Source organism: Numenius arquata, chromosome 8 (assembly GCF_964106895.1).
Source record: "Numenius arquata chromosome 8, bNumArq3.hap1.1, whole genome shotgun sequence".
Classification (NCBI taxonomy): domain Eukaryota; kingdom Metazoa; phylum Chordata; class Aves; order Charadriiformes; family Scolopacidae; genus Numenius; species Numenius arquata.
Window position 1 is genome coordinate 23606373 of NC_133583.1, and position 27239 is coordinate 23633611.

The 27239-nt window shown below is 42.7% G+C and overlaps 1 protein-coding gene across 1 annotated transcript in view; it reads right to left on the reverse strand.

Annotated features, from left to right (window-relative positions):
• Positions 1–247: 247 nt before the first annotated feature.
• Positions 248–27239, reverse strand: part of WNK2 (WNK lysine deficient protein kinase 2) — a 114283-nt gene continuing 87291 nt past the window's right edge. Inside the window, exons 19-28 of the mRNA XM_074151380.1 lie at positions 25837–26879; positions 24256–24319; positions 22621–22676; positions 21858–22543; positions 20443–20657; positions 18347–18565; positions 17315–17413; positions 11623–11667; positions 9825–10078; positions 248–595 (exon numbers count right to left, since the gene is read on the reverse strand). Coding sequence (XP_074007481.1) covers positions 248–595; positions 9825–10078; positions 11623–11667; positions 17315–17413; positions 18347–18565; positions 20443–20657; positions 21858–22543; positions 22621–22676; positions 24256–24319; positions 25837–26879 — 3029 coding nt within the window. The remainder of the gene's footprint in view (positions 596–9824; positions 10079–11622; positions 11668–17314; positions 17414–18346; positions 18566–20442; positions 20658–21857; positions 22544–22620; positions 22677–24255; positions 24320–25836; positions 26880–27239) is intronic.

Consider the following 27239-nt stretch of genomic DNA (forward strand, 5'->3'; position numbering starts at 1 on the left):
GTCATCAATTCAAGTACATCAACTTTAAGGACCGCAAGTGTAAAACATCAGAACACAACAGAATAAAGTGTCTTCAGCAATAAAAGAGAAGCAAATATTGCCAGAACAAACAGGCTCTCTCTCGTGAAGCGCTCTCACAGTGATTGCTGGCTGCGGCGTACGGCTGTGCGCTGGCGGCAGGGCCCTCTTCCCGCACGTCCACCTCTCCGGGAGCCGGCACCGAGCCCCACGGGACCCACGGCCACGGCTACGTCAGCCGCAGGTGGGGGCCCGGCGGCTCGGCGGGGGGCGGCCGCAGCCCCCCCGGGTACATCCGCAAGCAGGGGCTGCCCAGGGGCGAGAAGCGGGCCACGCCAGGACCACCGGCCACGCTGGGCTGTGCCGCTGGCCCCGGCCACGGCAGGCCATAGGCAGGCGCAGGGAAAACTCCTCCATACGGACAAAGAGGCATCACGTAAGGTGTCACCGTGCCAGAGCGGAGCCCCGGCACGGGCACCGGCAGGGAGGGCGGCGCTCCAGCAGCGAACGCAGCCGGCATGGGGCAAGACACTGGAAGAACGCACTTTTTCCCCAATCCCGTTCTTACCGAATTAACCTACAAAAAGAAAAATACAGATAAGGGTCGCTATTAAGGGTGGCGGTGCCGGCGTGCCAAGACACGTGTGTCCGTGCCGGGACCGTGGCCACACCGCTCCCCCAGCCGTGTCTGTGCCAGCAGCATCCCTGCCCTGCAGCCACGGCCAGGCTCCGCAAGCACAGGGATGCACGGTGTCCTCGGAGCCCGAGGGGTAGGCTTTCCTTCTTTCCCCCTTTTTTGTTTTGTTTCTTAAAGACAAAAAAAATTGGAAATTGATAGGGAAGGGTGATACAGGGAGGAGGGGCAAGCTGTCCGAATATGATCTTACTATTTAAGGAGGCAGGAAGCATTGCTGAACAGGTGAGAGCTGAACGCCAAAAAAAAAAGCCATGAAAAACTTCAAATGTTCAAAGTAACCCAAGTACCTTTTACACTTGGTCTTGCGCATAACAGTAAATAAATTAAACTAAATGCAGAATTAAACCAAATAATTAAAAAATACCCCAAGTCTTGCCAAAAAATCCCAAAACAAATCTTGAAAAAAAAAAACCAAACCCAAATCTTGCAAAAAAACCCAAACCCCAAATGAAAAAAACCCCACAACCAAAACCCAACGCCCAAATTTATGAAAATAGCTAATTATTACAGCCTTCCTCAGAACAGGTTTTAAAAATTCTAGCACTTATTTCTGTAAAACGCTCTTTGCACTGGGTCATTGGGCCTCACTGAGCCAAGGGTACTGAAGAAGGGGAAGAGATTTTCCACAGCGGTTCAATATCGGCAGTGGTGGGATCAGGCGAGGTAAACCAGCAAGGACACAGCAGGAGCTGCTCCCGCCTTGGGCGCTGCTGGAACCGATTCTGGCTATTTTTCTGAAATTCTATTAAGCTCCACTTCAATTATTCAGGTTTTGCACGCGAGGGGCAGAGACAGAGCTCTCCTTCCTAAAAACTGGGATGGCAGAGCTTCCCAAATTATACGCTCCATCGTGCGCGATGCCAGGGAAACAATCGTTACCCAAATGCCGCCCGTTCTCGCTGCGGATGGGGTTTGCAGCCTCTTGTTACATTTTTCATTTCACAGAATTTACAACTACCTGCTGGGGATCCCGACAAGCCAGCACCTATTCACAGCATAAGAAATCAAGGGTATTATTTAAGTCTGGGAATCTCCTGTTAATTTGATATTTCACATTAAATTGATAAAATTGGTATGAAGGTGAAATTTCAGTGGAAAAAAAATGAATATATATATAAGACTGCATGCAATGCTTTCTCTGTGTTTCTGATTTTTGCATCTCTTCTCCATTAAAAGCAAAAATGGCAATGTCACTCTGGGATCTGGGGCATTAACCTGTGCTCCAAAGCCAATTTTACAAAAATATAGAAATATCTGACATCCTTCCTCACTTCATTGTCTCCAGTTCTAATCTGAATCTGACAGTGAACATCGAACTAAGAGAAATAGCTGCTTCGGTATCATAAACTTACAATCATTAATGTATAAAAATCCACCAAAATTTACTGCAGAAACCAAAGAACAATAAACAGAGGAACTGAGGACGTATTTTTAAGACCTGAAGACTTCTTTAACTTATTATTAGACCCATGTTTTAATATCCTGAAAATTATGGTTTCCACCAATCTCTACAACTGTGAGTGGATGAGGCCTATAAACACACCTAACAGAATCACAGAACCACAGAATGATATGGGGTGTGAAGGGACCTCTGGAGATCATCCAGTCCAACACCCCTGCCAAAGCAGGTCCACCCAGAGCAGGTTGCACAGGAACGTGTCCAGGCGGGTTTGAATGTCTCCAGAGAAGGAGACTCCACCACCTCCCCGGGCAACCTGTTCCAGGGCTCTGCCACCCTCATAGGAAAGAAGTTCCTCATGTTTAGATGGAACTTCTTATGTTCAAGTTTGTGCCCATTTCCTCTTGTCCTATCCCTGGACAACACTGCAAAAAGACTGGCCCCACCCTCTTGACACCCTCCCTTTAAGTATTTATAGACGTTGATTAGATTCCCCCCTCAGCCTTCTCTTCTCCAGACTAAAAAGACCCAAGTCCCTCAGCCTTTCCTCGTATGAGAGATGCTCCAGGCCCCTCATCATCTTTGTAGCCCTCTGCTGTCCCCTCTCCAGCAGTTCCCTGTCCTTCTTGAACTGGGGAGCCCAGAACTGGACCCAGTGCTCCAGATGGGGCCTCACCAGGGCAGAGTAGAGGGGGAGGATAACCTCCCTCGAGCTGCTGGTCACACTCTTCTTGATGCACCCCAGGATGCCATTGGCCTTCTTGGCCACAAGGGCACATTGTTGGCTCATGGTCTTCCTGTTGTCCACCAGGACTTCCAGGTCTTTCTCCTCAGAGCTGCTCTCCAGCAGGTCAGCCCCAACCTGTACTGGTGCAGGGGGTTATTCCTCCCCAGGTGCAGCACCCTGCACTTGCCCTTGTTGAATTTCATTAGGTTCCTCCAACCAAAATATGTAATTTCTTACACAAGCAATAGGTTATACAGTAGCACTGAAAATGTAAGGTGGCATTTTAGCAAGTGGCCCTATTTAAAAATTCTAATTTGAAAAAGCTTATTTTCAGTTCTTTTTAAGATGCTGAAGAGTCTACCTCTACCTGATCTTCTTTGTTCCCAGCTAAATTCCTCAGTAACGCAGCAGCTGTATTTAAGGCTGCACATGTGCAACCGGGAATGAAATAACATCATGCTCCAAACCCAAACATTACACCTACTTATTAAAACCTGTTAATGTCGTGACAAAAGCACGTTAATGATTTAAGGTTGCTTCCTCTACCTTCATCGCACAATTCAAGGGAGCAAAACACACACTTTAAGAGGCAACAAGACATCTAGCTCTTATGCCTTCTCCTGAATGGAAGTATCTCAGTCAAAGCCATTTTTTGACCATCATCTTTTAATGAGCTATTACAAGCCAACACCAACAGAGGCTGAAACAACCCATTTCTTCCTGCATATAGGGGCCAACTGAAATATCAAAACCCAACACACACCAAAACAGTCCTCAAAACAGCACAAGGAGCTATGGATTTCCCCGCCCTCGGAGACCCATGAGGCTACAAGTCACTTTGTTCACAAAATCTGAAGGTGATGGTGAAAAAATCAGGTGGTGATGGACAAAAATCAGGTGGTGATGGACAAGGCGTATACCTACACTAGGGTCAAAGTCATGGCTGTAAATAGAACCAGCCCAGCAGTTCAATCAATCAGGCTGGTATTTTAACGGAGGTAGACCAAAGGAAGCCCCTGAGATGCATGGCACGGCCAGAAGCCTCGTCACCCGTAAGGCTACTTCACTCCTGAGCACAAGCCCTACACTTGCCGGGGGGGTTGAAGCTCCCCAGTGAAGCTGCAAGCCCGTAAGCTCTCCTGTCACTCACAAGCTGGCCAAATTCAGGGCTCAAAGGACACATTTGTTACTGGCAGGTCCCTGCTTGCCCAGGTGACCTCTCCTCTTAGCTATTATCTTGTCATTTTTGCCAGTTTGTTCAGAAGGTGCCAGTTCTGGCACAAGCCGTCAATTCCAAAACGTGCATCAATTCCAGCACACTGTACCCTAGTAGTGACAAGGCTTCAGCTTCCAGCGCATCTTCTGGGCTTTGGTGGTCTACCCAGAGCCTGAAGATATGGGTGAAAATCGTTTCTTTTGTACTGAAGTTGTCTTGGGAATTGCAAAGTAATGGTACTGATTCCCATCTCCAGCTGAAGCAACTGACGTTTAGAGATCACTGAAAAAACCAAAGCCCTTTATAACCATAGCCTGCAGTCACACAGGACAAGTGTTTGGGGCTTATTTAAAATACTCCAATCTTCCTGCAGGAGTGTAAAGCAGAAGTCGCCTTTTCCCTTCTTAATTCAACTTTAGATGATGCAACACCAGCAATGAGGAATGAGACTGACCTTGCCAACTACCGATGGCATTACTTCGTTTTTAATATTACAACATTAATTTACTTCTGTCTGTTCTGCTGCCTGCCTAGAGCCTAGCAAAGTCAGCTGCCCTGGCCTTAAGCAGGCTGATAAAGTAGACATAGCCTCAAACTTCATGAATTTAACAAATGGACTGCAAAATTTATGTCTGTCATTACCACGTAAAAAAGTCTGTCTGCTAGAGATATAAGATATTTAAGAGGGATTTTTATTTTTTTTTAAGAGAGACTGGGTTGACATCCTAAAATGCATTCTATGTTATATGGGAAGGATGTGAAATTCCCCCCTTCCTCTTTCCCTCTGCACCTCAATTAGCCTCCTCTATAGGAGGAATATACTTAGTGAACAAACACCTACAGCCACATCTCAGCCTGCTGCATCTGTCCCTCCGCTCACACTGCCTCCTCTCCTGCACTCGCCAAGCTCTCCCTGCCCTAACAAACCTCTGCTCCGAGGGCTGCTACAAGTCCCTGTGGGGTAAGAGACACCTCTCGCTCCCGCTTCCCCAAATGCCTGCCTTTTGCTGCCCATCTTTCCCTTGCTGCCATTTATTCCTGTTCCCCCAAATAATCACACATACTTATTATAAAACATGAATAATATATACACAAAGAAGAACATAAACAAAAACATACACAAAAATGAAACAAAGCCCACTGGACCAAAGCTATGTGGAAAAAAAAAATCTGTTCTTTGGACTTCTTTTTTTAATTCTCTGCCGTGTCATCATGCCTTACCAAGCAAGATCTAAAGTGCCACTATAGTAATATTCAAAGCTACAGTACTGTGAAAGTATAAAGCTAATAGTTGTGCTGGACTTATTATAAACGCTATAAATACTTACGTTTTTACATTAGAAGAGATGAAACCAGGTAATTCTGCTGTGAAAGCTGACCATAACAATCACAACCCATTCTAAAAATGCAGGTTTTAGATCATTTTTCTTCCAGCTACATTTTGATGGCTACGTTATTAGCATTACTGTGTTATTTCTGTATGGTCCAACTACCACTGAAATAAAACCCTCTGAATCACAGGACAGGGTTAGAGCTGGCTGCCAACACAAGCAGGGCAAGGACGCTAATACATCTTTTTTATCACCCTTTTCCAGTTTGCTGAAAACCCAAAGTTATTAGGTGCTACTGAAGATTTGTGTTTGGGCTCTTCCAGGTTCCTGGAAAGCTATTCTGACATTCAGACTGAGAAGGCGATGTTGAATAGCTTCGCACATAGATTCATCCTATTTCTTATTACTCTTCCAATCCAATGGAGATGGAAGACACAGTAAAAAGTGTTAACAGTCCTTGTGCTCCATTTTCGTGTCTGTGGCTATCTGCAGAAAGCCTGCTTCCTGGGCAGCCAGCTCATTAAAATCAAGATGTACCAAATGCAAACAGATATGCAGCTATTACTGACGGTGCCTAAGCCCCAGCACACGTCACTGACTGACACAGACTTGCAGAAACAACCCTATCATGGACGTGGAATGTGTGTAATAGTTTTTTCTTTAAAACCCACGGAGCTATGTAAGAGCATGAAGAATAGAAAACAGATTTTTGGTAAGCCCTTTTATTCCCAGGCATCTTCAAAATATACCTTTCACTACACAATATTCAGTACTCTTCACACATAAGGCAGCTCACGCTCCTAGGCATACTCCTTGACCAGTGGTAACCACAATCACCTGTAAAAAAGGGTTATTTCATCATGTCTTCAACACAGATGAGCACAAGAGAAATAACTATCATTAGGCAGTTTGACGTCAGCTCTTCCTAGTATACCCTATTACACGTGCATTTCCATGTTTAAATAAAACATTTGAAAAGGAACATTTCAGTGCTCCTGTGACACAACTGGATGCCTGAAGGTTCCCCCACAAACTTCTAATATGCACCAACCAGGATCTGCAGCCAAACCTCTGGGTAACTTCTACAGAAACAAAGCAGAATTTAAAGTCTTCCTTTGCATCCCAATTACCGTATTGCTTTCTACGCTTCTGATGATAAAGAGGAAGAAAATAAAACCACTAACTCTTATTAGACACACCACCAATTTCTCATCTGAGTTGATCTCCAACCTTAAAGAGTAGCTTTCACTTAGTTAAAAAAAAGGTACCAATAATACGTTGTATTCACACACAGCAAACACAAGATAAAGGGTAACTCAGAAAGCCAGTCCTCTGTTTCCAGGGTGAAAGAGAAGACTTGAAATCGGCCACAACTATCCTGTATATTAATAACAGTGGGTGGACAATAAGAGAAAGTAATACATTAAAAAAAACCAAACAAAAACTCTAGCCCTAACCAATAAGGATATGTTGCAATTTTCCTTTGGCCTAAGAGGTTGAAAAAAAAAAAAAAAGAATACAGAGTATAGGGGAGGCATTTGCTTTGATGCCTTCTTTGCCACACCTTGTATAACAGAAGCCCTACACTTTCACCCCAGGAGGATGCTCATCGCCTACATGGCCTCTGTGTCACGTACAAAAGCTCTGTGTGGTGCCAATTCCAGGGGACCCATAACCAACCGAGCACCATGGGACAACTCATATCACTCCCACTGCCGTTTAAAAACTCTTCAAGGAGACATCTTTCTGCCCAATAGCCTCCAGAGAAAATTTAGAAGTGAAGGTATGAAAACTGCCTCCCTCCTGCCCCTCATTTCCCATCATCACACAGGACCAACATGAGCTTCTCCTAAAACAAAACAGCCAGTTTGAAGATACGAGACAACCTGCCCTAACGGTTTCCTGCTAGTTTGTTCCACTTGAAAAAAAAAAAAAGAAAAAAAAGAAGGGATAAGAATCACTACATTCCCAATTTATCTAGTTTTTATTTCCAACATAAAACCTTATTATAACTTATAACTTTCTCTGATGGGCTGGAAATCTGTTTAGTGCTCCTTATTCTTTTCTTGCAAAGGCATTTTTGTATTTGATGAAAAAGATGACGAAAAGATGGTGTTAACAGATGGACCGAACAAGTACAGCCTGAGCTTTATATGCTCCCTGTCATTATGCTATTTTTTCCATCCTTATTGTGATTTCCTGAGTTCTTTTTGTCTTTTCAATACCATTTTAAAAGGTGGGCTCGACGGTGATTCAGCACAGGTATAACATCTCCCCACGTAACTCATAGCTCCAAGAACTGACGTTATGGGTCCTATCACACACTTTCCTTCCTCCTCTTTGGGCTATTTTTCTCCCAACATCATGAAGCCCTCTCCTCCCTTCACTTCAGGTTCCCCTATAGGGTGAAATTCAAAAGGTACAATCAGCAGAATGACGCCCAACTCCCAAAACAGCCCTTGTACTGTTGTAAAAGTGTTTTGAATCATACCCACTGCCTTGTTTTCTGTTGTCTCCAGCATGCAGTGCCACCTTCATGGCTTCATGGCCAAACACACCCCAACAATAACCATTTGCCACCTACCTTTGCGTGTCTTCTGCAACCTGCACTACAAAGACTCTATGGATAAAACTGTGTGGGGCTTGCAAGGTCTCCAACTGACTGCCACTCTTCCAAGCAACAAGGAAATAATGTGAAATGAGAGCAGGGAACCCCAAACTCTCTGAGCTCTTGGTAAATTATCTCTAAAAGACTTCAATTGTCCTTGCTAATTCCCCGGAACAACTGCCATGTTCTAGAAAGACATAAACCCTCTAAAAATGAGTGTATTAAGACAGGGACATTCTTGTTTCTCTTGCAGTGATATTCTGGTATCTCCACAAGCTTTGAAACAGAGACATCAAGACTGCAAAAGGTAGAATTAACCCTAAATCAATGTTAACACGTGATTTAAATAAGCAGAACAACCACTATCTTTTCAAGAGTTGTAAGTGGGCAGAACATCCCCACCGAATACTTCAAACTGCTGCAGGAGTCTCAGGGAAAAGGCATCAACCTCCAAACAGCACATCAAAAGAGAGTAGGAAGTGACTTAACCGAAAAAAAATTGGTGTCTTTACCATCACTTTCTAGAAATCTTCAGTTTTTGTTTACTGGCACCTCCTCGATTCATTTTGTGAGACTAATGGGGACCTTAAGCAGATGTTGCTGTTACTCCAGAATGGGTTTATACTGGTTAAACCATCACTACGCAGAAGGGTGATTTACTCTCTGGTATTTGCTCACCTATGGCAACTACGGGCTGACATAAAATTGCTTCATAAATTTGCACAGATTTTTTTTCCCTGTGAAGTCTGGGACCCTACTAACTCCGAGACCAGCAGGTACCAAAGCAGATGTGTTAGCACCGTTCCTGCCCAGGCAGGTCTCACCTCCCAAACAACTACAGAGCTGCCACTGCTGCACATAAGTTTCTTTTCCTTTCAACATTCCAAAAAGGCTTTTGGAATGGTTTACTATCCAGACCCAGTTATTTTGCTTTTAAGAAATTACAAAGCAGTCCTCACTGGTTTTGTTTTCACTGTTTCTTTGCTTTTAAAACTAATTTATTTTCCTCTACCTTGGCTCAATTTCCAGTCTTCCAAAAAAACGAAACCAGCAAAAATTATTAGTCTAAGAATCATCCTACCGTAAGGAGGAGGAAGAGGGTCTGGAAACCCAGACCAGGGTGGGACAGAATGGTAAACTGAGATTCTGGATACATCTTCATTCACTTTTGTACCTGCCTTCATATTGTCACTCAGCCATGAAAACAAGCACTGAATGCGGACACAAATGCACACCGCAATGTTTTTTTCCTGCTACTGAAAATAAGAGGGGATGAATGGGGGCACTTCCAATTTCAAGTTTGTTGTAGTTTACTTTCACAGCATTTCTGAAGGTAGTATTTTCATCAAGCTGAGCGCCTCAAAGATGCTCAGTACAAGAAGCACGGGTCAGAAACTCATCCAGCCGTCTCCTATCTCAGCACAGTACCTGCTAAAGGCTCGCTACCACCACGCCACCAGCCCAGCCTCTGTTCTGCCTAAGGAAGATTAATATTAAACATCAAAAAGAAGAAAATTCTAGGAATAGTTAAAACTTCAGTTGAGCAACGTATGGTTAATGAGTATTGCTGTATATTGCTGTTAATAAGCAATTTGCAATTTAAAAATATATATGTTATATATATATATTGCAGCCCATATATCCCTCAAGATTGTTTCAAAAGACAATTTTAAAAAAAATCCGGTCTAGTACTTAATGAAAAGAGATGGACATTTATAGGAAGCATCTATCTGAAGTAATTTTAGTCTATGTTGTCCTCCAAATCTGAGTTCTGCAAAGGCTTTTAGACACATAGCAAAAGGTACGTTCTTCAAGGAGTGCCACTTACTCCACATGTCTCATTCTGTGTTTGCATGGGATTAGCCTTTGGCTCCATGTCTTGCCTTTTTTGGTTCTGCTTCAGTTGGTTTAAAGAAGGTTTTGTCTGTGCAGCTCCAACAGTTTTGCTTGTCCACTGGTCAACCAGCTTGTGAAGATCATCTGTGAACGTCCCCTTCTTGTTGTTACTGTTGTTCGCCTGAACCTGCAGGGTTGATTGCGGGAGGGGCTCAGGACACGTTACGAGACTGTTTGTGGAGGATCCTGGAAAATCACACACAAAGAAGTTGACAATGGCATCTCTGCGTCACCACTTTGCTGCTCAAACAGTTTCTCATCTACTGTAGTTCAAACAGTGGCTTTTTGGACTTTTAACCCTCCCCCCCCTTTTCTACAGAACACCTTTGCTTAAAGAAATGGTCCAAGTGCAATGCGTCCATATTTTCTATCACATTATGTTACCTCAGCCACTAGCTGTTGCGCCCACAACTTCTCTCTAGGTGAAATTAATGACTCAGAAGAAACGAAGGCAGTCCCAGGAACACTGACATCGTAAAGCTTACAAAGTCTCTTTAGAGGAGACTACCACGAGAGAGTGGGAGGCAGGATGTATTACTTGCTAAAACTGCATACATTTAAAAAAATGAATTTACCATTTATTTTACTTGCATAAGTTTACTGTCCTCTTGGAAAATCATAAATATTATATAGGTTACAAGTAGGGCTGGCCTCAAAGGCTCCAGGAACCTACAATCTCTCTCCATGATGTTAGGACCATTTACTCTGCCATCTGCATATTTTTTTGGGAAAAAACACCATCAGGACCATGAATGTACAGAAGAAAGAGGAGAGAGGAGGACATAGTGGGTGTGTGAGTTTTTGAGACAAAGATATAGGTACAGAACTTTTGGTATAGATAAAAGCAGACAGAAGGAGTATTGAAAGAGATTTAATTTTACATGTTCACTTATTTCTAGAAGAACTAGGGAAAAAAACCCCAAAGCTGTCCTTTTTATGTGTTGGTAACTACAAGTCTGACACAGCAAGATCAGCAGGGAACAGCAACTGAAGGTGCCTGAATTTGACCTAAGCAGAAAATACAAATTAACTTTTCAGCTAACATATTTGATATAGCTAAAGATTTGAAATAAAGACCATCTCTCCAAGCAAAATGTTCATAGAATTGTAAAATTATTATATAAGCAAACATGAACATTCAGTCTTCTTTTTTCTGTTAATCAGTTACCAGCCAATGAAACAGAGTAAACTAATTAGTCCTATGGTTATATAAAATACGTTAATAACCTTTAAATAATCATGCATTCAACCTGCAACACAACTAAGTGAATACTGTTCATTTCCTTTTCCTTTGCTTGGGGGAAAGGGACCAGTGAGAAAAATAAGTATTTTGACAGGAAAGCTCTTCAATTCGTGTTTAATATTTCATGCAGCCCAACAGGAGTGAGATCGTTTTAAGCTATAAATTCCTCCAGCAGAGAACTGCAGTCATATAAAGGTGTGTATTTCAGAAAGACAAACACTGAATCCAGTTTTCTTGCCGCATGCGTGCACAGTCTCACACACAAAGAATACCACAACTCTCTTGCAGCATGCGTGGTTCCCAAGACATCACAGCACATGCATTATTATGAAAGTATCACAATTTATACAGTCTAATTTCATATCAGTATAAGTGCATCAGCTCTATTCATTAAACAACTAGCTTTTAGTAAAAAATAATAATAAAAAAAGCAAAAAACATCCCATGCCATGAAGGAAATACTGAGAAACAAAAATGGGATAGTTACTACTACTGTGATCTTTGCCTAGACATAGTCGTTTCAAGGTGGACCCTACAAGGTAAAACAATACAAGACATACAGAATTAGGTAAGACTAAACACAACAAATCTGACGGACAAGCTTCTGTACTTTTAAGCAATCAAAAAGTAGTTATTATGCAAGAAAGGACAGACAAAGTCAGCAGTTCAGGTGAATAAAGGAAGTCTAAATAACTGGACAGTTCAAACCTTTCTTAATGTGCAGCCATTCAGAAGCTTTGGAAAGTACAATCGCATGCCAAAAGCAAGGTCTCGTGACTTAAAGATGCATTTGGTTGTGTTTTTGTTTTGTTTTGTTTTTTTTTTTTTAAATTTTTATTTTTTTCCAAATTGCCTTGGCTTCCTAATAGGAGGTTTTGATTCCTACTCTATTTATGCAGGAAATGATGTCAATTCAGTTTGTGATAGGAGGCCAAAAATGCTTTCAGGAACAAGTCAAGCTAGTCTGGCTGCAGAGACAAGCTGTAAAACAACCCTAAAAGTCCTGTTTTACAAGTCCAAAAAGATACATTGTTCTGCAGGTCTGAGGCCAATTGTTTCCAAATACTTTATTAGTAGGATTTGTGTCTAAATGTGAGACTCTGAACTTCAATTGAAAGTAACCGTGAATGAGTTTCCCTTATGCCTTGTCCAAGCGCAGAAAAATAAGGCAGCAGAGCAGCTGAGTTTTCATTTAACCAAGCTATGCGGTTCTTTCATTATTATCTTGTTACATCCTTCATCATGATTTTACATATTCTGTTGGACAGATAGAGTGCCAGAAGTGTACTGAGAACCCTACTTCACTGTCAGATCTTGCCAGACATAAGCACCGTTTCTATTTGAGTGCCAAATTTCCTGAAAGGTATTTTGGACTTGGTAAGAAGAGTATCATTATGGGATGGGAGGAGATGGATATCTGACATGGGGCATGGTAAGTTTATTGTGAAGAAGCACTTGAAAACATGAGCAAAATCAGAGTGTGAGGCAAAAAGCAAGACACGGGATGGATGTGGTTTTCCTCTACAGCAAACTGGTGTTGGTATTTTATGTTACTGTGCCAGAAATGCAGCTTTAAACTCAGAGATTCCCGGTCCGGGTCTGAATGAGTCTTCAAAGGAGAAAGGAGAGATGTCAGTCAGAGACTGAGGAATAGAAAGTAAAGAAAAGAGGGAGAAGAAATGTTTGTGTTTTGATATGGGTGGCATGAGGAGGAAGAGGAGGATTGCTCAGAAAGATTTTCGTATATTTTCATGTAGTTCAATGAGCTTTCTATTCCAGGAAAATCCGAAGGACAGGACTACAGTAAAGTCTTATGCAAGCATGACCGAGTTTAGTTTCTCATCTCAAAGCCTAGATAACAAAATACAGGTCACATTCACAACTCAACAATCTGCGTTGTATTTTTAATATTTTCCCTCTCTTTTCCCTCAGATATACCTTACCCTGCCTCCCTCAAAGTTAGCTAGCAACTCCCATTATGGAAACGTCAGTGGCAGTAATACTAGAATGCTATTTTCTTAACTATGCTGCATGTAGCAATAGGTAATATTTGGCATAATATGTATGCAAATGAAAAGCAATTGCCTGCAAAAAATAAAAGCAGGCAGCTGACTACAGTACGTGCTCAAATGCATGTCAAAAAGTTTAATCACCAACCCCTCGGCTTCCTGAAAACCCAGTCACAAGTTTCTCTGCACCTCGGGTGCCAAATCAAACCTGGGGCCCCCTTACGTGTGGGGAAGCGACAGAGAACAGTGATACTGGACAGATTCACAAAACACCCACGGGAGCGGAGCCAACATTCAGGAAAATATTACAGGAGAATCAATCACCAAAAAGAGAGCTGTTTCTTCCAAACTCTGTCACTCAGCACGTTGTTTGGAGATGAGAAACTATCGAAGCGGTGATATTGCCTGAAGCAGGGACTGACAATCGTTGGCTACAATTGGTTTTAAATTCAAATTCAACTAAAAATGCAGTTGGTAAACCTAATTTCACCAGATTAATTGTATTACTTCTAAAATCAAGGTGTTTAATAGCTCTAAAGTTAAGGAGATGAATCATAATTAATATTTAATCTAAGCCTGCAAAGGTTCAGCAGAGTGTTTTACCTCCAATTGTAGATTTCTTATCTGAGAAATTAAGTAGCTATTATATCATGCAGGACAGAAGAAATCCACTGTCCCATATTTGCACTCTAACAGCTGCCAAAAAGCTTGAAAGCTAAAACAAAATTGAAATGGCAATAAATTCTTCGACCATTTCCATAATCACATATGCACATACAATATATTAATTACTACAGACCTGACAAAAATTGCTTTACACAAGATTACAATCCTAAACCAAATGGAGCTTTTGAAAATTCCACTTACAATCAGCACAAACTCTTTCCTAAGATGTCCTAGCAATTTAACCCAGGAAGGAATTCAGGCTAAAACTATGGTGAAGCCCATCAAAAATACTTTATTCCAGGAAAAGCGCAAAGGAAAATTGACTGTTGGACATGGGGAACAGATCAAAAAGCTGTTCTGGGAGAACACTGTGAAAGCGTTCAAGTTCGTAACCAGGGCAAGATATTTGGTAAAACTACATTTAATGCATGTGAACATTTGTTTTTAAAAGTGTGCTGCTAATTTGTTTGCTAATACAGAACAGGCCTTGCACTGGAGTATCCAAGCTCCCCAAAGGGCTGTTTTTCCTTAATCAAATGTAGAGATTCAGAGCATTTCTGAAAATCATAGAATCATCATGGAATGATTAGAGTTGGAAGGGACCTTAAAGCCCATCCAGTGCCACCCCCTGCCCTGGGCAGGGACACCTCCCACCAGACCAGGTTGCTCAAAGCCCCCTCCAACCTGGCCTTGAACCCCTCCAGGGATGGGGCAGCCACAGCTTCTCTGGGCAACCTGGGCCAGGCTCTCACCACCCTCACAGCAAAGAAGTTCTTCCCCACATCTCATCTCAATCTCCCCTCTTTCAGTGTCAAACCCTTCCCCCTCATCCTATGGCTCTGCTCCCTGGTCCAGAGTCCCTCCCCAGCTTTCCTGGAGCCCCTTTAGGGACTGGAAGAGGCTCTAAGGTCTCCCCGGAGCCTTCTCTTCTCCAGGCTGAACCCCCCCAACTCTCTCAGCCTGTCCTCCCAGCAGAAGGGCTCCAGCCCTCTGAAGGCTGTAAATCCAGCACAACTTTTCCCAACAGCTCTCAAACAACAACAACAAAAAAATCCCAGGGACACCTCGACTTGGGGAACAGCACCAGGACCCCGACCTGCCTGGCCAAGCTGCCTGCGCTGGACTGCCCCATCCCAGCCCAGCACTCGCTCTCCTTGCTTAAGCACGCAGCAAAGATGCCAAACATGCTTAGCACCTAGTCCAAATGCTTGGCTTTGCCTCCATGCTGGGTCAATGCACGTGCCTTCCAGAGGGGAAGGAGCACGAGCCAGATGGCATTCCCATCATCATCATCATCATCATCTAGCACTATTTTTCCTGAGGTCCATGGTCACAGCTGCTCTAGATACTGGCTTGATGTAAGCCATCCTTCCAGAAGCAGTCCCAGCTCCAGTTGCCCCTTGGGGAACCATAGGGTTGCAGGCAGCCCCATCTTCATCCCATCACACACACACTACCAACCTGTTGGATTCACTGCAAAAATAAGCTAAAATAAGCTCGTAAGCCATCAAAACCTACCAGTCCTTCAGCTGTGGAAAAATGCCTAGCAACTCAAGTGACGGAGAGTATTGGTAACTATGCTGCGCTCTCCGAGCAGCGGTGACTTCGGATGGATGTGTCAGGGTTAAGTGCCTGAAACTCAGTCCATCTCCTGGTATGACTCAGAAACCAGGGAGTGCAAACCTCCTCCCCGAACGCTGCGCCCAGAAGAATCCGAGAAGAGAACATATGGGCTGAGAACAGAAAGCAATTAGTCGTGCCGAGTTATTTAAGCATCGGGAAACTTCATGATTTGAAGGATTTACATATTCCCTCGGTTTCATTCACAATATCCATGCACCCAAACATTTTTAATATGCTGGTTTTTATTTGCCATATCCAGGTATTTTTGCATCCTACTGAATAGTAATTCTGTGAAAGATTAATGAAACGACTTCTGGGAATTACATGTGCAGAAGAAGAAACTACTGTGTCCCTTATAATACCAAATGGGAAAATTTGTGAACCGAGAATGCCCCTCAGGGTCTCAGAAAAAAAATCTCTGAATGCAAAATTGTCTCATGACTTCAATAGTCACTGAAAACTTGCATGATAATAAATGCACAATGCTGAGCAGGAAACGGCAGTTTCCAACAACCTGGGTGCTTGGATTTTTAGGGACTTCAAAAAAAAAAAATCAAGATTATTTTTAAAAATATTGTTTATTCATAAAATTAGGAGGAGTGTATTTGAGTGGTCTTGTGCCTTTGATCTGTACCACTTGGATAATGATGAGCAATGTCGAACTCCAATGGCAGATCTGATATTAATGTAAATGAACATTTCGTTAACCAAACATTTTCTCAAGAACATTATTACCCTTTCTAATGTTATATGTAAGTGGCCTATAGTACCTGTTCAGCACAACATATCTTTATTGTACAAGCAAAATCTGTTTGCCTAAAGAGCAGCGTGTATGATTGGGTAAAAAGGTCTTAATTTTTTAATTAAATAGCTTGATATCATTTGGTTGAATTGCCAATTACTTTAGAAGTCATACAAATAGAGTACAAATAGCAGGTGCACAATTATTTGAAACAAAACGTACTGGATCCTAGCAATCCATTTCAAAGTATCATCTGAAAATCTGATATTGCTTTTTACTTATTTATGATTTGATGAACTGCTAATTGACTTCATCTCTGAGGTCACATAAGGTCATAAGAAAATAAACTGAGTAAAGTGCTTCAGCCAGATCAGTTTACACAAAAAAAGTTGATGGTACTCTCCCTTGGAGTAACCAGATCTTCCTGCTGCTTCTGAGTATATAAAAAATTGCTCACTTAAAGTAATTAAAGTGAATGCACGGGGAAAAGCCCACCTAGAAAACAGGTTTTGAAAGAACTAGCTGGAGCACTATTGTCTCAGCATTTCCACATGCAAAGAGCGGGGAAAAAAATTAAAGAAAATAGAGTGGATATAAACAGTACTGTGTATCGTGTTAATACAGCCCTTGTATGGAAGTTATACCCTCCAGTGACCTTCTAGTATTGTATCAGCTTGCTACATGCATGTCTTCATAGTCCAAACATGTGTGAAAGAGACCATTCGTCTACAGAAGGATGGATTTCTTTTTGTTGTCGCTGGAACCGGGACAGCAGACATGTATATTTGCCACATTGCAAATAAAATTACTTCAACATAAATCACAAAAAGTACAAAAGCTTTGATAAGTCCAGGGTAAAATTTACCATAAGGCTATATAATAAATGATGAGATCTTCCACACATGCTTTTGGTGCCCAGGCACGAGCCAAAAGCAGTGCAAAAAAAGCTTTCATATGAAAAATTAATATAAATAAGGTGTGTTCATGATGATTACTTAAAAGAAAGATAAAAAGAAAGAAAAGATGGTTCAGAAAAAGGGGCATCCTGCCAAACATATTAGAGATATAAAATATGGAATTGGAAAAAGGGGGTAAAAGAAAGATGGACTGTGATAAAATACAAAAGAACAAATACAAACAGATGGACAAAGACACAGGTCCACTGAGGAATCTGGTACGAGGTTTGCTACTAGATTTATAGGTCACTCTCTCAGACGTTTGGTGGAAAACCGTCCAGCCTGCAAATGAATATAAAGGGAAGAAAACAAAGACACTTATAAAGTACAAGTAGCTGTGATCAGATGTCCTATACCATCAGTCAAATCAGTTTTGTTAGTTAAACATCCACATCTCCATTTTAACTTTGCCAAAGAGGAGTAAGTTCATTGACCATACACAAAGGATGCAATAACAGCAGAAGAGAACAGATATTTTGTAGATTAGTTTGGCAGGATGTGCAATGAGAGGAAGGTATTTTAATCATCATTATAACTTCCAATATGCATGGCAACAAGATCAGTCAAAGCCTAGAGGTGTGCAATACACAGAAGTACCAGAGGTGGGGACTGGGGAACACAGCCAATCCACAGTCATTTAGCTGGGACTCCAAAATCATGCACAAAGTTCACCCCTTAGATAAAGGAAACAAAACTTGGTTCTCTGGTTTTGGTTTGGTTTTGTTTTTTTTTTCTTTTCTTTTTTTCCCCCCCCGTCATGCTCAAGACGGTTTGGCCGTTTAGAATGAGGAACTCTGGGTCTACCAGTATCAAGGGGCTAAAAAACAGCCCAAAACAAACAATGGGAAACAATCTCCTATCCTTCTATACCTTTTTTGTTTTCCTTTCTTTTTCCTCAGAAATCTGTAAGGCAGACTCCAGACAAGGTGTCAATATAAAGCCAGTGCTGGCAAAAATAAAAGGTATTTCCTTCCTAAAAATTAGCATGCCTTCTTGAGTGTTTTAACACTTGCTAAGGTACTTTACTTTTGTTCTTCTGACAATAACGCAACGATCTTTTTAAAAGGTAAGCCAGCAGTCTGGATTGCCAAAGGTTCCTGTTCCTATATCACTAGAAGTGAAATCCACTCCTAAAAAAGTTCAAGCATAAGGGAAGCAAACTAATTTTAGCATGTGCTGGAAGACATGCCGAACAGCCGGTACGAAAAAAATCACCTTGGCCAGAGCTTGCGTTGGCTTCTCCTCCTTCGGGGCCTAAGCCGGAGCAGATGTCAGAAGACAAGGAGGCTTTGACAGAGCACGGCTGCTGCGTCTGAACAGCCTTCCCAAAGGTGGCCAGGGCAGGGGAGGTTACTGCTGCTGCTGCTTCAGGAGATCCAGGCTGAGCTTTAGATGTTTCTTTGTGGGGTGAGTCTTTAGAGTCTGAAAGATTACCTGAAAGAGCAAACAAGCAAAACACATGCAACAGCAACAAGAAGCTTAGGGAGAAGGTTTGATTTTTACTCTTTTCTGCATTTTTCAGAAAGGCTGGAGCCAGGACCTTGCAAGGAGCACTGCTGAGATTAAGTGAGAGCTGCAAGAAGGGCCTAAGTAGGAGGATGAACGCACGGGACGACTGAGCAGAACATGCAGATTTGCTCCCAAACATGAAAGGTGAAAGTAAGCAAATGGAGAGAAATAAAGAGTTGCTGCAAAGACATAAGGAACTTTTTATTTATAGCTATCTGTATATAGATACATACATGTCTATATATAAATACCTGTGTCTATATATCTATCTACATGCAGGTAAAGAGGCTTTACCACGAGAATACATTTGTAATCATTTGTTACAAGGATTTATCAGCAAAAGCATGTAACAGTGGAAATGACAATTATGTCAGTAACCGTACTAGAAAATGCCTGTCCTTTATCCCCAAGAAAGGGCCTAGGAAGGCCAAAAAATGAGTAACCTACATAGTCAAGGATGAGAAGACTCAGGCACAAATACAGGTTTTCTCAAAGATAACATGAACTGTACGCAGTGCCTCAAAGACTGGAAAATAACACAGAAGAAGAAATGCATGAAGGCAGGCATGCACCCAAGGAGCAGTCTGACTGAGCAGATTTCTGTTCTCTAACTGAAGGTGACAGGAAAAAAAAAAAAAAAAGACAAATTGGGGCATTTTATGCAGAAATAAGCTTAAATTCCTTGGATGAGGGTAACACACCGATACGAGAGCCAAGATCCACGAGTGGAGACAGATGTGGGTTTTGTGAATAGACAGAGCGAGAAATGGCTAGCGAGAACCCAAGAATAAACTGAAAAATGAATGGACCAGGGATAACAGACATTCAGAGCATCTCATCACAAGGAAAGGAAGTAAAACCTCTGCACATCAGCCAAGCAGCAACTACAGAGGTAAAAAGCACTGAGAATTGCTTCAGTTCCCGAAGGCAAGAATACTGAGATGCAAGATGGATTACAGAACATCTTGCTTCTGAATATATTTGCTTTCCTATCTCAGTTGAAATCCATAATTAAAAGCAAAATCCTCCCAAACACTCTATCTATAATTAAGATTGATGCAATGAAATTTGAAGTGGACGTATGATGCAGTGACCTTGAAAACAGGAGCTACCAGATTTGAAATACAGGGTTAATGCTGGAAGTGCTGCTGCTCCTCTAAATAACAGCATGAGCTATAAGTTGAAGAAAAATTATTCATATTCTTTTCTACATTTTGCTGAAGAAATAGGTACTGGGGTATATCAACATTTCCCAGTTGAATTATATCTTTATACTTTCCAAAGAGATGATGACTAAAGACTGTACGACTGTATGAAAAATCTCAAACTACTTCAGACGGTCAAAGCATCCATCACAGTTTTACAACTGTTTTTACTTCCCATCCTTTGGGGGAGCAAATGCAACCCAATCTTATTTATATGGTACCTTGTAGGAAAAAATAAACAACAGCAACAAGATACAGCACATAATCTATAGAGGATAACAGCACCAAAGAAGTGAGTGATGACAAACATCAATAAGTTGCATTTGGAGAAAGGATGAGAAAATGTAACCAGGCTGTGTTCCAAATGGAAGTGGAATATCGTTTCTCTGCCAAGCATTGTAACCGATGTAGAGAAGGGACACATGGTTCAGCACTGGGCAGCTGTAATAAGCCTGTCCCAAAGGAAACCCCACTTCAAAACCATTTCGCAGTACGCAAACTTGAGTCATAGTATTGAAAACAATAAAAATTGAGTGCCTCTCCTGCAGGCCATGCAATTACACACCAGAACCACAACTGACAACTGAGTGTACTTACTTGTGCCTGACGTTCCACTCCTGAGCTGCTGGACCAAAGGGTTTAATAGTTTTCCACCTTTCAATTTATTTTTGCTGGTTCTTCGGCGACGGCTGCTTGGTGGGGCTGAGTGAAGGAACCCCAGGTTGGGAGGAAGGGGCTTCCCTAACCGAATATACAGTGCCTCTATCTCATTCTTCTGTTGAGTCTGAAGTTCAGCAATTTCTTTCATATGCCTAAACATAAAAAATAAAGAACTCTGCTAGCAATGTATTTGATAAAGCACCACATCTTGATGGCATAATTAGTTATAAAAAAAGAAACAAAATAGTCTTTGGTTATAAAACAATCAACTGCTCATCCAGAAGCATGTGAAGTTATAACAATCTACCTGGCAAATGGGGTGACTGACTTCTCAAATATTCACTTATAATATTCAACAAAATTCAACATCCTCAGTAAAACCAACTGATTTTGACATGAGATCTGACAAGAACTCCAAACTATTCCAGAATTTCTCTCTTCGAATTTTTTTTTCAAAAGAGTTAAGTCCCAAGGCACGTACATCAGTTTGAAGGAGTTCAACATGAAGAAAAGCAAAACTGCTTCCCATAAAAACACCATTAGCACATGAATCATTACCTTATTTATAATGCAGATTTCATCATGCCATAAAGTCAATTTAAAGGTATTACTCATTTAAAAAGATGCATCATATGTATTCAGTAAAACCATTATACCTTAAGATAAAATTTAACATTTGGTTAAACTAGCATCTAATACTATTTTTTACCTGCCAGGAAAGAAAGAAAATATTCAAATTTAAAGAAGTTAGCTCTCAGGACTGGCAGCATGATGGACTCCTGCCAGGCCCACCCAGCCGAGACTGGACCCATGACTTTATGAGTGACCCAATGGGAGGCAGAGCCAGGGTCTTACCTGCCTAACGGATACTTGGTTATCTACCATAAAAGTGAGCCTGGGAATGGCAATGGGTCTGTAGAGCTGATAGTCTCAATCACCCCTGCAGAGCAGGACACCAAGAGAACACTGCAGCAGCTGTCTACGCAGGCATCCAGATTATTTTTATGCTGCCTTAAGTAGCATTCAAGTGGGAACCTCCTATCACATACACCACAAGCGCTCGTTTGCTACCATATCAACGTAAGCTTTTCCGTAAGGAAACTGGACATCGCAGCAGAAATGTCTTTGGGTTTAAAAGAGTTATTATTGAATTATTCTTCTAAATGGAATTGACAAATAAAGTGATGCATAAAAGGATGCAGTATGACATTTGGGGGAAGGTCCTAGCGATGCCTAATTTGCCCAGAACTCATTACAGCTATGAAAACCACACATTGGCTCATCCTATGCAGAGACACTGCCTTGGTATCTTAATACAAGCTTCCCTAGCATTGTTTGAAAACCTGACATACTTTTCTCTCAGGTTCTGCAATTCTTTCTTCATATCCGCATCTTCAAATTCCGAGTCATTGTCGCTGCTCATGTACGAAGACTGCGAGTGGAAAGACGTTATGTTGATGGTGGGAATTTTTGTTCCTTGCCCGTTAGGTGAGTCGAGGCCTGGCGAGCTCGCTTTGCCAGATCTTTGCAGAAAAGCAGCTGCTTTTTTAATTAAGTCAGTGGCTGCGCTACTGCTCGGGGGGGAGAGCTGGGCAGCAGCCACCGGCTGCCGATGGAAAGGCTCATCGGCAGAATCGCTCGAACCCTGGTCACAGAGGACGTCGACAGAAGAGGCTGTCTGCACCCGTCGCACCGCTGTCTTCAGGTCAGGGCTGGAAGGGAGCTCATCCAAATAGACATCTGGGGGTGCTGAGAACCTTAAGCAGTGTGGCGCTGTTAAAGTTAATTCATCTTGCGTGCTGATTACTGAAAACCTGCCAATAGTTTTGGCTGGTGTACCGCTATCATGAGTTTCAGCCTGTTCTCCATAGGAACCAGAGTCTAGAGAATCATCCCTTTGAAGGTTATTTATCACCCCATCTGCTGTAGATATCTGTGTTATATTATCTGTGTGTGCAGACGAAGTCATAGTCTTTGCCTTCTCGCTCCTTTTAGAAGTTTCCATCTGTTTAGTTATGCCTGATGATGTAGGTGCAACCTGGAGAAAATAATGGAGATTAATTTTGGAAGTAGCTGTAACAGTGCAGTATAAAACCGCTCCTAGTTTCTGGTTACCTGAAGGAGGCCTTTTGCTGCAGCAGCAGGAGCTAAAGTGATGCTTGCAGCTGAACCTGTTTTACAAGTTGGAAAAAAAATAAATATTAATTTCTGGAATGCTTTAGTATAATAAAACCCAGCATGTTTATTGCAATAAACTGAAGTGTGATAGCACTGAAGAACAATTGAAATATCCAGTCTTTGTAATAGAGGATCTGTAATGCAGGAGGCAGTATCAACGACAATATAAAGTATCTGCAGGTAGGCACTCTCTTCAATCTATTGATTTGGAGAATTCAAATAATAGGAGCAGTGTGGAATTTCATTAGTCAGTTGAAAATTTTGAAGGAGAAAACCAAAAAGAAGAATGAAATCTGCATGGTGCATGGGGCCTGCATTACTAGGGTGTTCTTGATGTCTCAAAAAAGTAATTGCCTCGGCTATTCATGCATACAAAATGCTGCAGTTGGCCATAGGTGGACTGGTATTTCACACCATTCATTTCACAGATACTGACAGCAACAACTAAAAGTGCCTGAAATTAAGTTCAACGCACATTGCTGAAAGTGGAAATTATAAGCTCAAAAGATGGCCATTCGGACCACAGAAGGATGCAAGAAGCAAAACGCTAGTGGCAGTAATCAAGATGCGATTATTTGACAACCTGGACACTGGTTTTGAAGTTAAACCAGTAAATGCAAGCTTTTCAGAAAGCTGCTTTCTTACGGCACATTGCACAGAGTGAACATAAGGCAAAAATCTGTCACTTCATAGTTCTGAAATGGGGAAGCACATCACTGCTTGGTGGTGTCTAAGATACATTAATTTTATTACACAGTGCTACATTCCACTTGCATCCTCTCCTCTTCATCTGTGGTGAGACAGATGAATGCAGGCTGCCCACAGCTTTCCCTTCTCCCACTGACCTAAGAGCAGTGGAAGATCCATGTCCACCAGCACAAGAATAGTCTACACTGTTGCACAAACCTGATAGCCAGCTTTGCCACGACAATCTCAAAAAAAATATATATTATAAGCCCTCTCCAACCCCACCCATGACAGTAGGAGCAGTTTTGGGTTCCTCAGCCCTTAAAACTTCCCATGACTTGCAAGACAGGTAAATGGAGTGTGATAAATACCCAGTTTCTTACTGTGGCTCATACTATGTCATTATGGAAAGTGCCATTGCATCTACAAGTACCTAAAGAGAAGTACTCTTCACTAATTCTCCGTGGGATTTCATTGAAAATCTTACAGGCTTCCCCTCTGAGAGGCTACCCTCAATCATATTATTTTTGTCAACACACTTTTATGAAACCCAGGAAATCTGAGGGACTTTGAACTTTTTAAGGGCACTGGAAATGTATTATTGGGAACGTAACCTTCCATGCGAACACCTCATACCTACACCACAGCCACCTATTACATATTTATGGTTTCAAATAACTCTGCCTCTGATGCAGTTTCTTTCTAGGAAGCTTGACAGAAGTGAGATATTTAATATTAGTTATATTACAAATAGGATCAGAAATGTCTGTACTGGGCAGTGCCCTGCAGTTAACCCGAAGGGTGAGCGGCAAGGGGACACTGGAGCAGAGGACCATGCACAAGGACAACTGCATCACTGCTATTCATCACCGAAAGGAGCGTTACCTTTTCTGCCCGCGGACCCACCTCTTGCTTCTGAGGAATGAGCCCCGATGCCGGTGACCTCCGACTTTTCAAACGTTCAGTAGAAAGAAAAAAGAAAAAGAATTTCAGTCTCGTGCACAGAGCAGAAAGGCAATGCATTCTCCTTCCCTCTCTGCCCTCACACTATTGGGGAATACTAACTATTTTACACTGACTGTGGAAGTGGCCTTCTCACTTTTCCTTCAACTCCTCCATTTGTTTTCCCTCCTTTGGAATTAAAAAAGCAATGGCAATGTTACAGAGGAAACTGCAGCCTAAGTTACTAAAAACAGGCTAAAAAGCATTTATATACTGTAATTTCTATATTATTTTATTTATTATATTTATATTTATTTTACTTATTATATTTCTAGTATATTTTATATTATATATACTAAAAAATTATATATATCAGTTTGGGGTTTTGTACTGGTTTGTTTTTCCAGCCAGACTGTACGCTCTTCATCTGTATGTCTATCTTCAGAAATTCTACATCTCTCTCTTCTTACTGGCACAGATTTTAATAGGAAAAATTCAAATTACTGGTGAGACACCCCACCTTTCATGGAGAAAGAATTTTCTCTGCTGTAGGAAGTAATTTATCATTTTAAACAATATGTTCTAGAGAATTACTCAAGTGCAGCCGTCTTTCCTGTAACATCTTTCAAGCAGTTGATAGAGTTCATCCAGCTGACACTACACGGAACAGCCTCATCCTTGCTAGGGTGATGTAATTAACTCCAGAAATGCTACTTTTCAAGTCAGATAGACGCTGATCTTCTAGCAGAAAGTGCTGCAAATCTGTTGACTTTCGTAAACATGATTTTATCTGAAAGAGGCAGCACAGGTGCACAACTGAGATACAAATAACGACCAAGGCCACCTGCTCTAGCTTTCCCTAGATGCTTCCCAGTGAAGTCTTGCTCTGCCAAGTTCAGGGGAAGACAAAAGAAATCATTATTGGAAACAGAGCAAGCTTGGACCTTTGGAGTGTCTTCCTTTGGCTGCTGCACTTGAACAAAGCAAAAGCTCCCCACGTGTTCATTTTATTCAGATTGACTTGGAAGGCAGGCATTATAATCACTGCTATCAATTTAGATATATTAGAAAAAATATTCCTATTGAAGTATGATCGTCTTCATCAGAACTTGAATGACTTGTTTTTTACCCTTGTGCTTCACACTCTTAAACTACAAAAAAAAATAAATCACATTTCTGCCTGCTTTAGAAACAAGACACAAAGAGGAGGATAATGAGTTAAGATATTATACCATTTTTAAACCCAAAGGAAAAAAATTTGGCTTTCACTAATTTGTGTAAAATAAGTCAGAATGCATCTGACAAAGTCAAAATCTAAGAGAACAAGTAAGAATTTAAGCAAACTTTCACATTGGAAAGCAGTCAACAGACAAAAGATAATACACCCAAGAGGAGAAACTTAAAATGCTTGGAGAAATGAGAAGATGTGTGCATGTCCTCCCGCAGGCCTGCTGGCTCCGAGCTCTGCTCGGGTGCTGTCGCCAGCAGCAGGCTCGGGGGTGTGAAGGGCAGGGCTGGACTCACCCGCGCTGGATGGGGGCACATCTCGGAGGGAAGGGGCAGCACCGGCCAGGGCTCGGCAGCAGCTTTCACCTCCTGGCCGGCGTCCGCTGTGCTATGGCCAGGTTCTCTCGCATCCAGCGCCAGCGTGGGAGCTTGGTCTTCAGGAAAAGGTGGCAAGTTAAATTCACTGTCACCCTGTTCTAAGGGGACGGAGGTGTCTGGAGTCCCTGCTGATGCAGAAGAAGTAGGAACGTACTCCTGGTACAGCAAATTGCGCAATTTCTCATCAAGGCTTTTTATCGTGTTGTCGACGAAGTCCACTCGGGGTGGCCCCTCTCCGTCGGACTCGGCGGTGCTGGGCTGCAGCAGGCCCATGCCCAGGCCAGGACAGGCTGCCGGCTGCCCCTGGGACAGTAGGGGCTGTGGCTGGGAGGCGGCTACCCCCGTCTGTGTGGGGCTCTGGAGCTGAGAGCCCGCCAGAGCCAGTGGGTCGGTGGCAGGGAAGGCCTGGCTCAGGAAGGAGTGCTGCAGCAGGCCGGGCGGGCCGGCCTCGGGCAGGTGGGGGACCTGGGCCGCAGGCTGCCGCTCCAAAACGACGGCATCCGGGAGCACGGGGAGCGGGCAGAGCTCTGCCCGGACGGACTGGTGTGGCCCGACGCTGCAACACGCTATCTCCACGTCAGGGACACACGTGCCCTCCTCGGCCGGTGGCTGGCAGTGCGGAGGAGCGGGGGCAGACTCAGATGGCTCCTCCAGCATGGCAGCGCGGGGGGCAGGAGCGCCCGGCGGGGCAGGCATCGTCGCCTTCCGTGGAGAATACTGAGCCCCGTTAGTGGCCGCTGGCTCCAGGGTATTTGGAGCTGATGCCGGGAGCGCTGGCGCTGGAAACTCGGCCTGGCTCGGTAAGCCAGCGGCAGGTGCAGCGGCAACTTGTGCCAAAGAGGGAGAGGCTCCAATGGGGCTGTCACACAGCCCCGCTTGGAGTGGGGGCTGTTGTCCAGCTAAGAGACCTGGCAGATCTGTCACCACAGAGCTTGCTTGCTGATCATCTGACTGCTCCGGGTCTAGAAAGAACACAAACATCAGTTCAATCTTTTAATGAGCCACACGGAATGGAAGAAAGTCACTGCGAGACCTCCCGGCTAGCTGCAGTGATAGCCACATCTAGCTGTAACCCACTAGTGCTTCCAGTTGGAAAATAACTGTTATACGAGTCAAATTATAACCTAAAATTGCAGATTATGCAAAAAAAAATTCGCTGAAAAAACACTGCTTATTAGAACAGCAGTTCTGTGGAGCACTGTGTCCAGTTCTGGGCTCCCCAGTTCCAGAAGAACACAGAACTGCTGGAGAGGGTACAGCGGAGGCTATGAAGATGATGAGGGACTGGAGCATCTCTCTGATGAGGAAAGACTGAGAGCCCT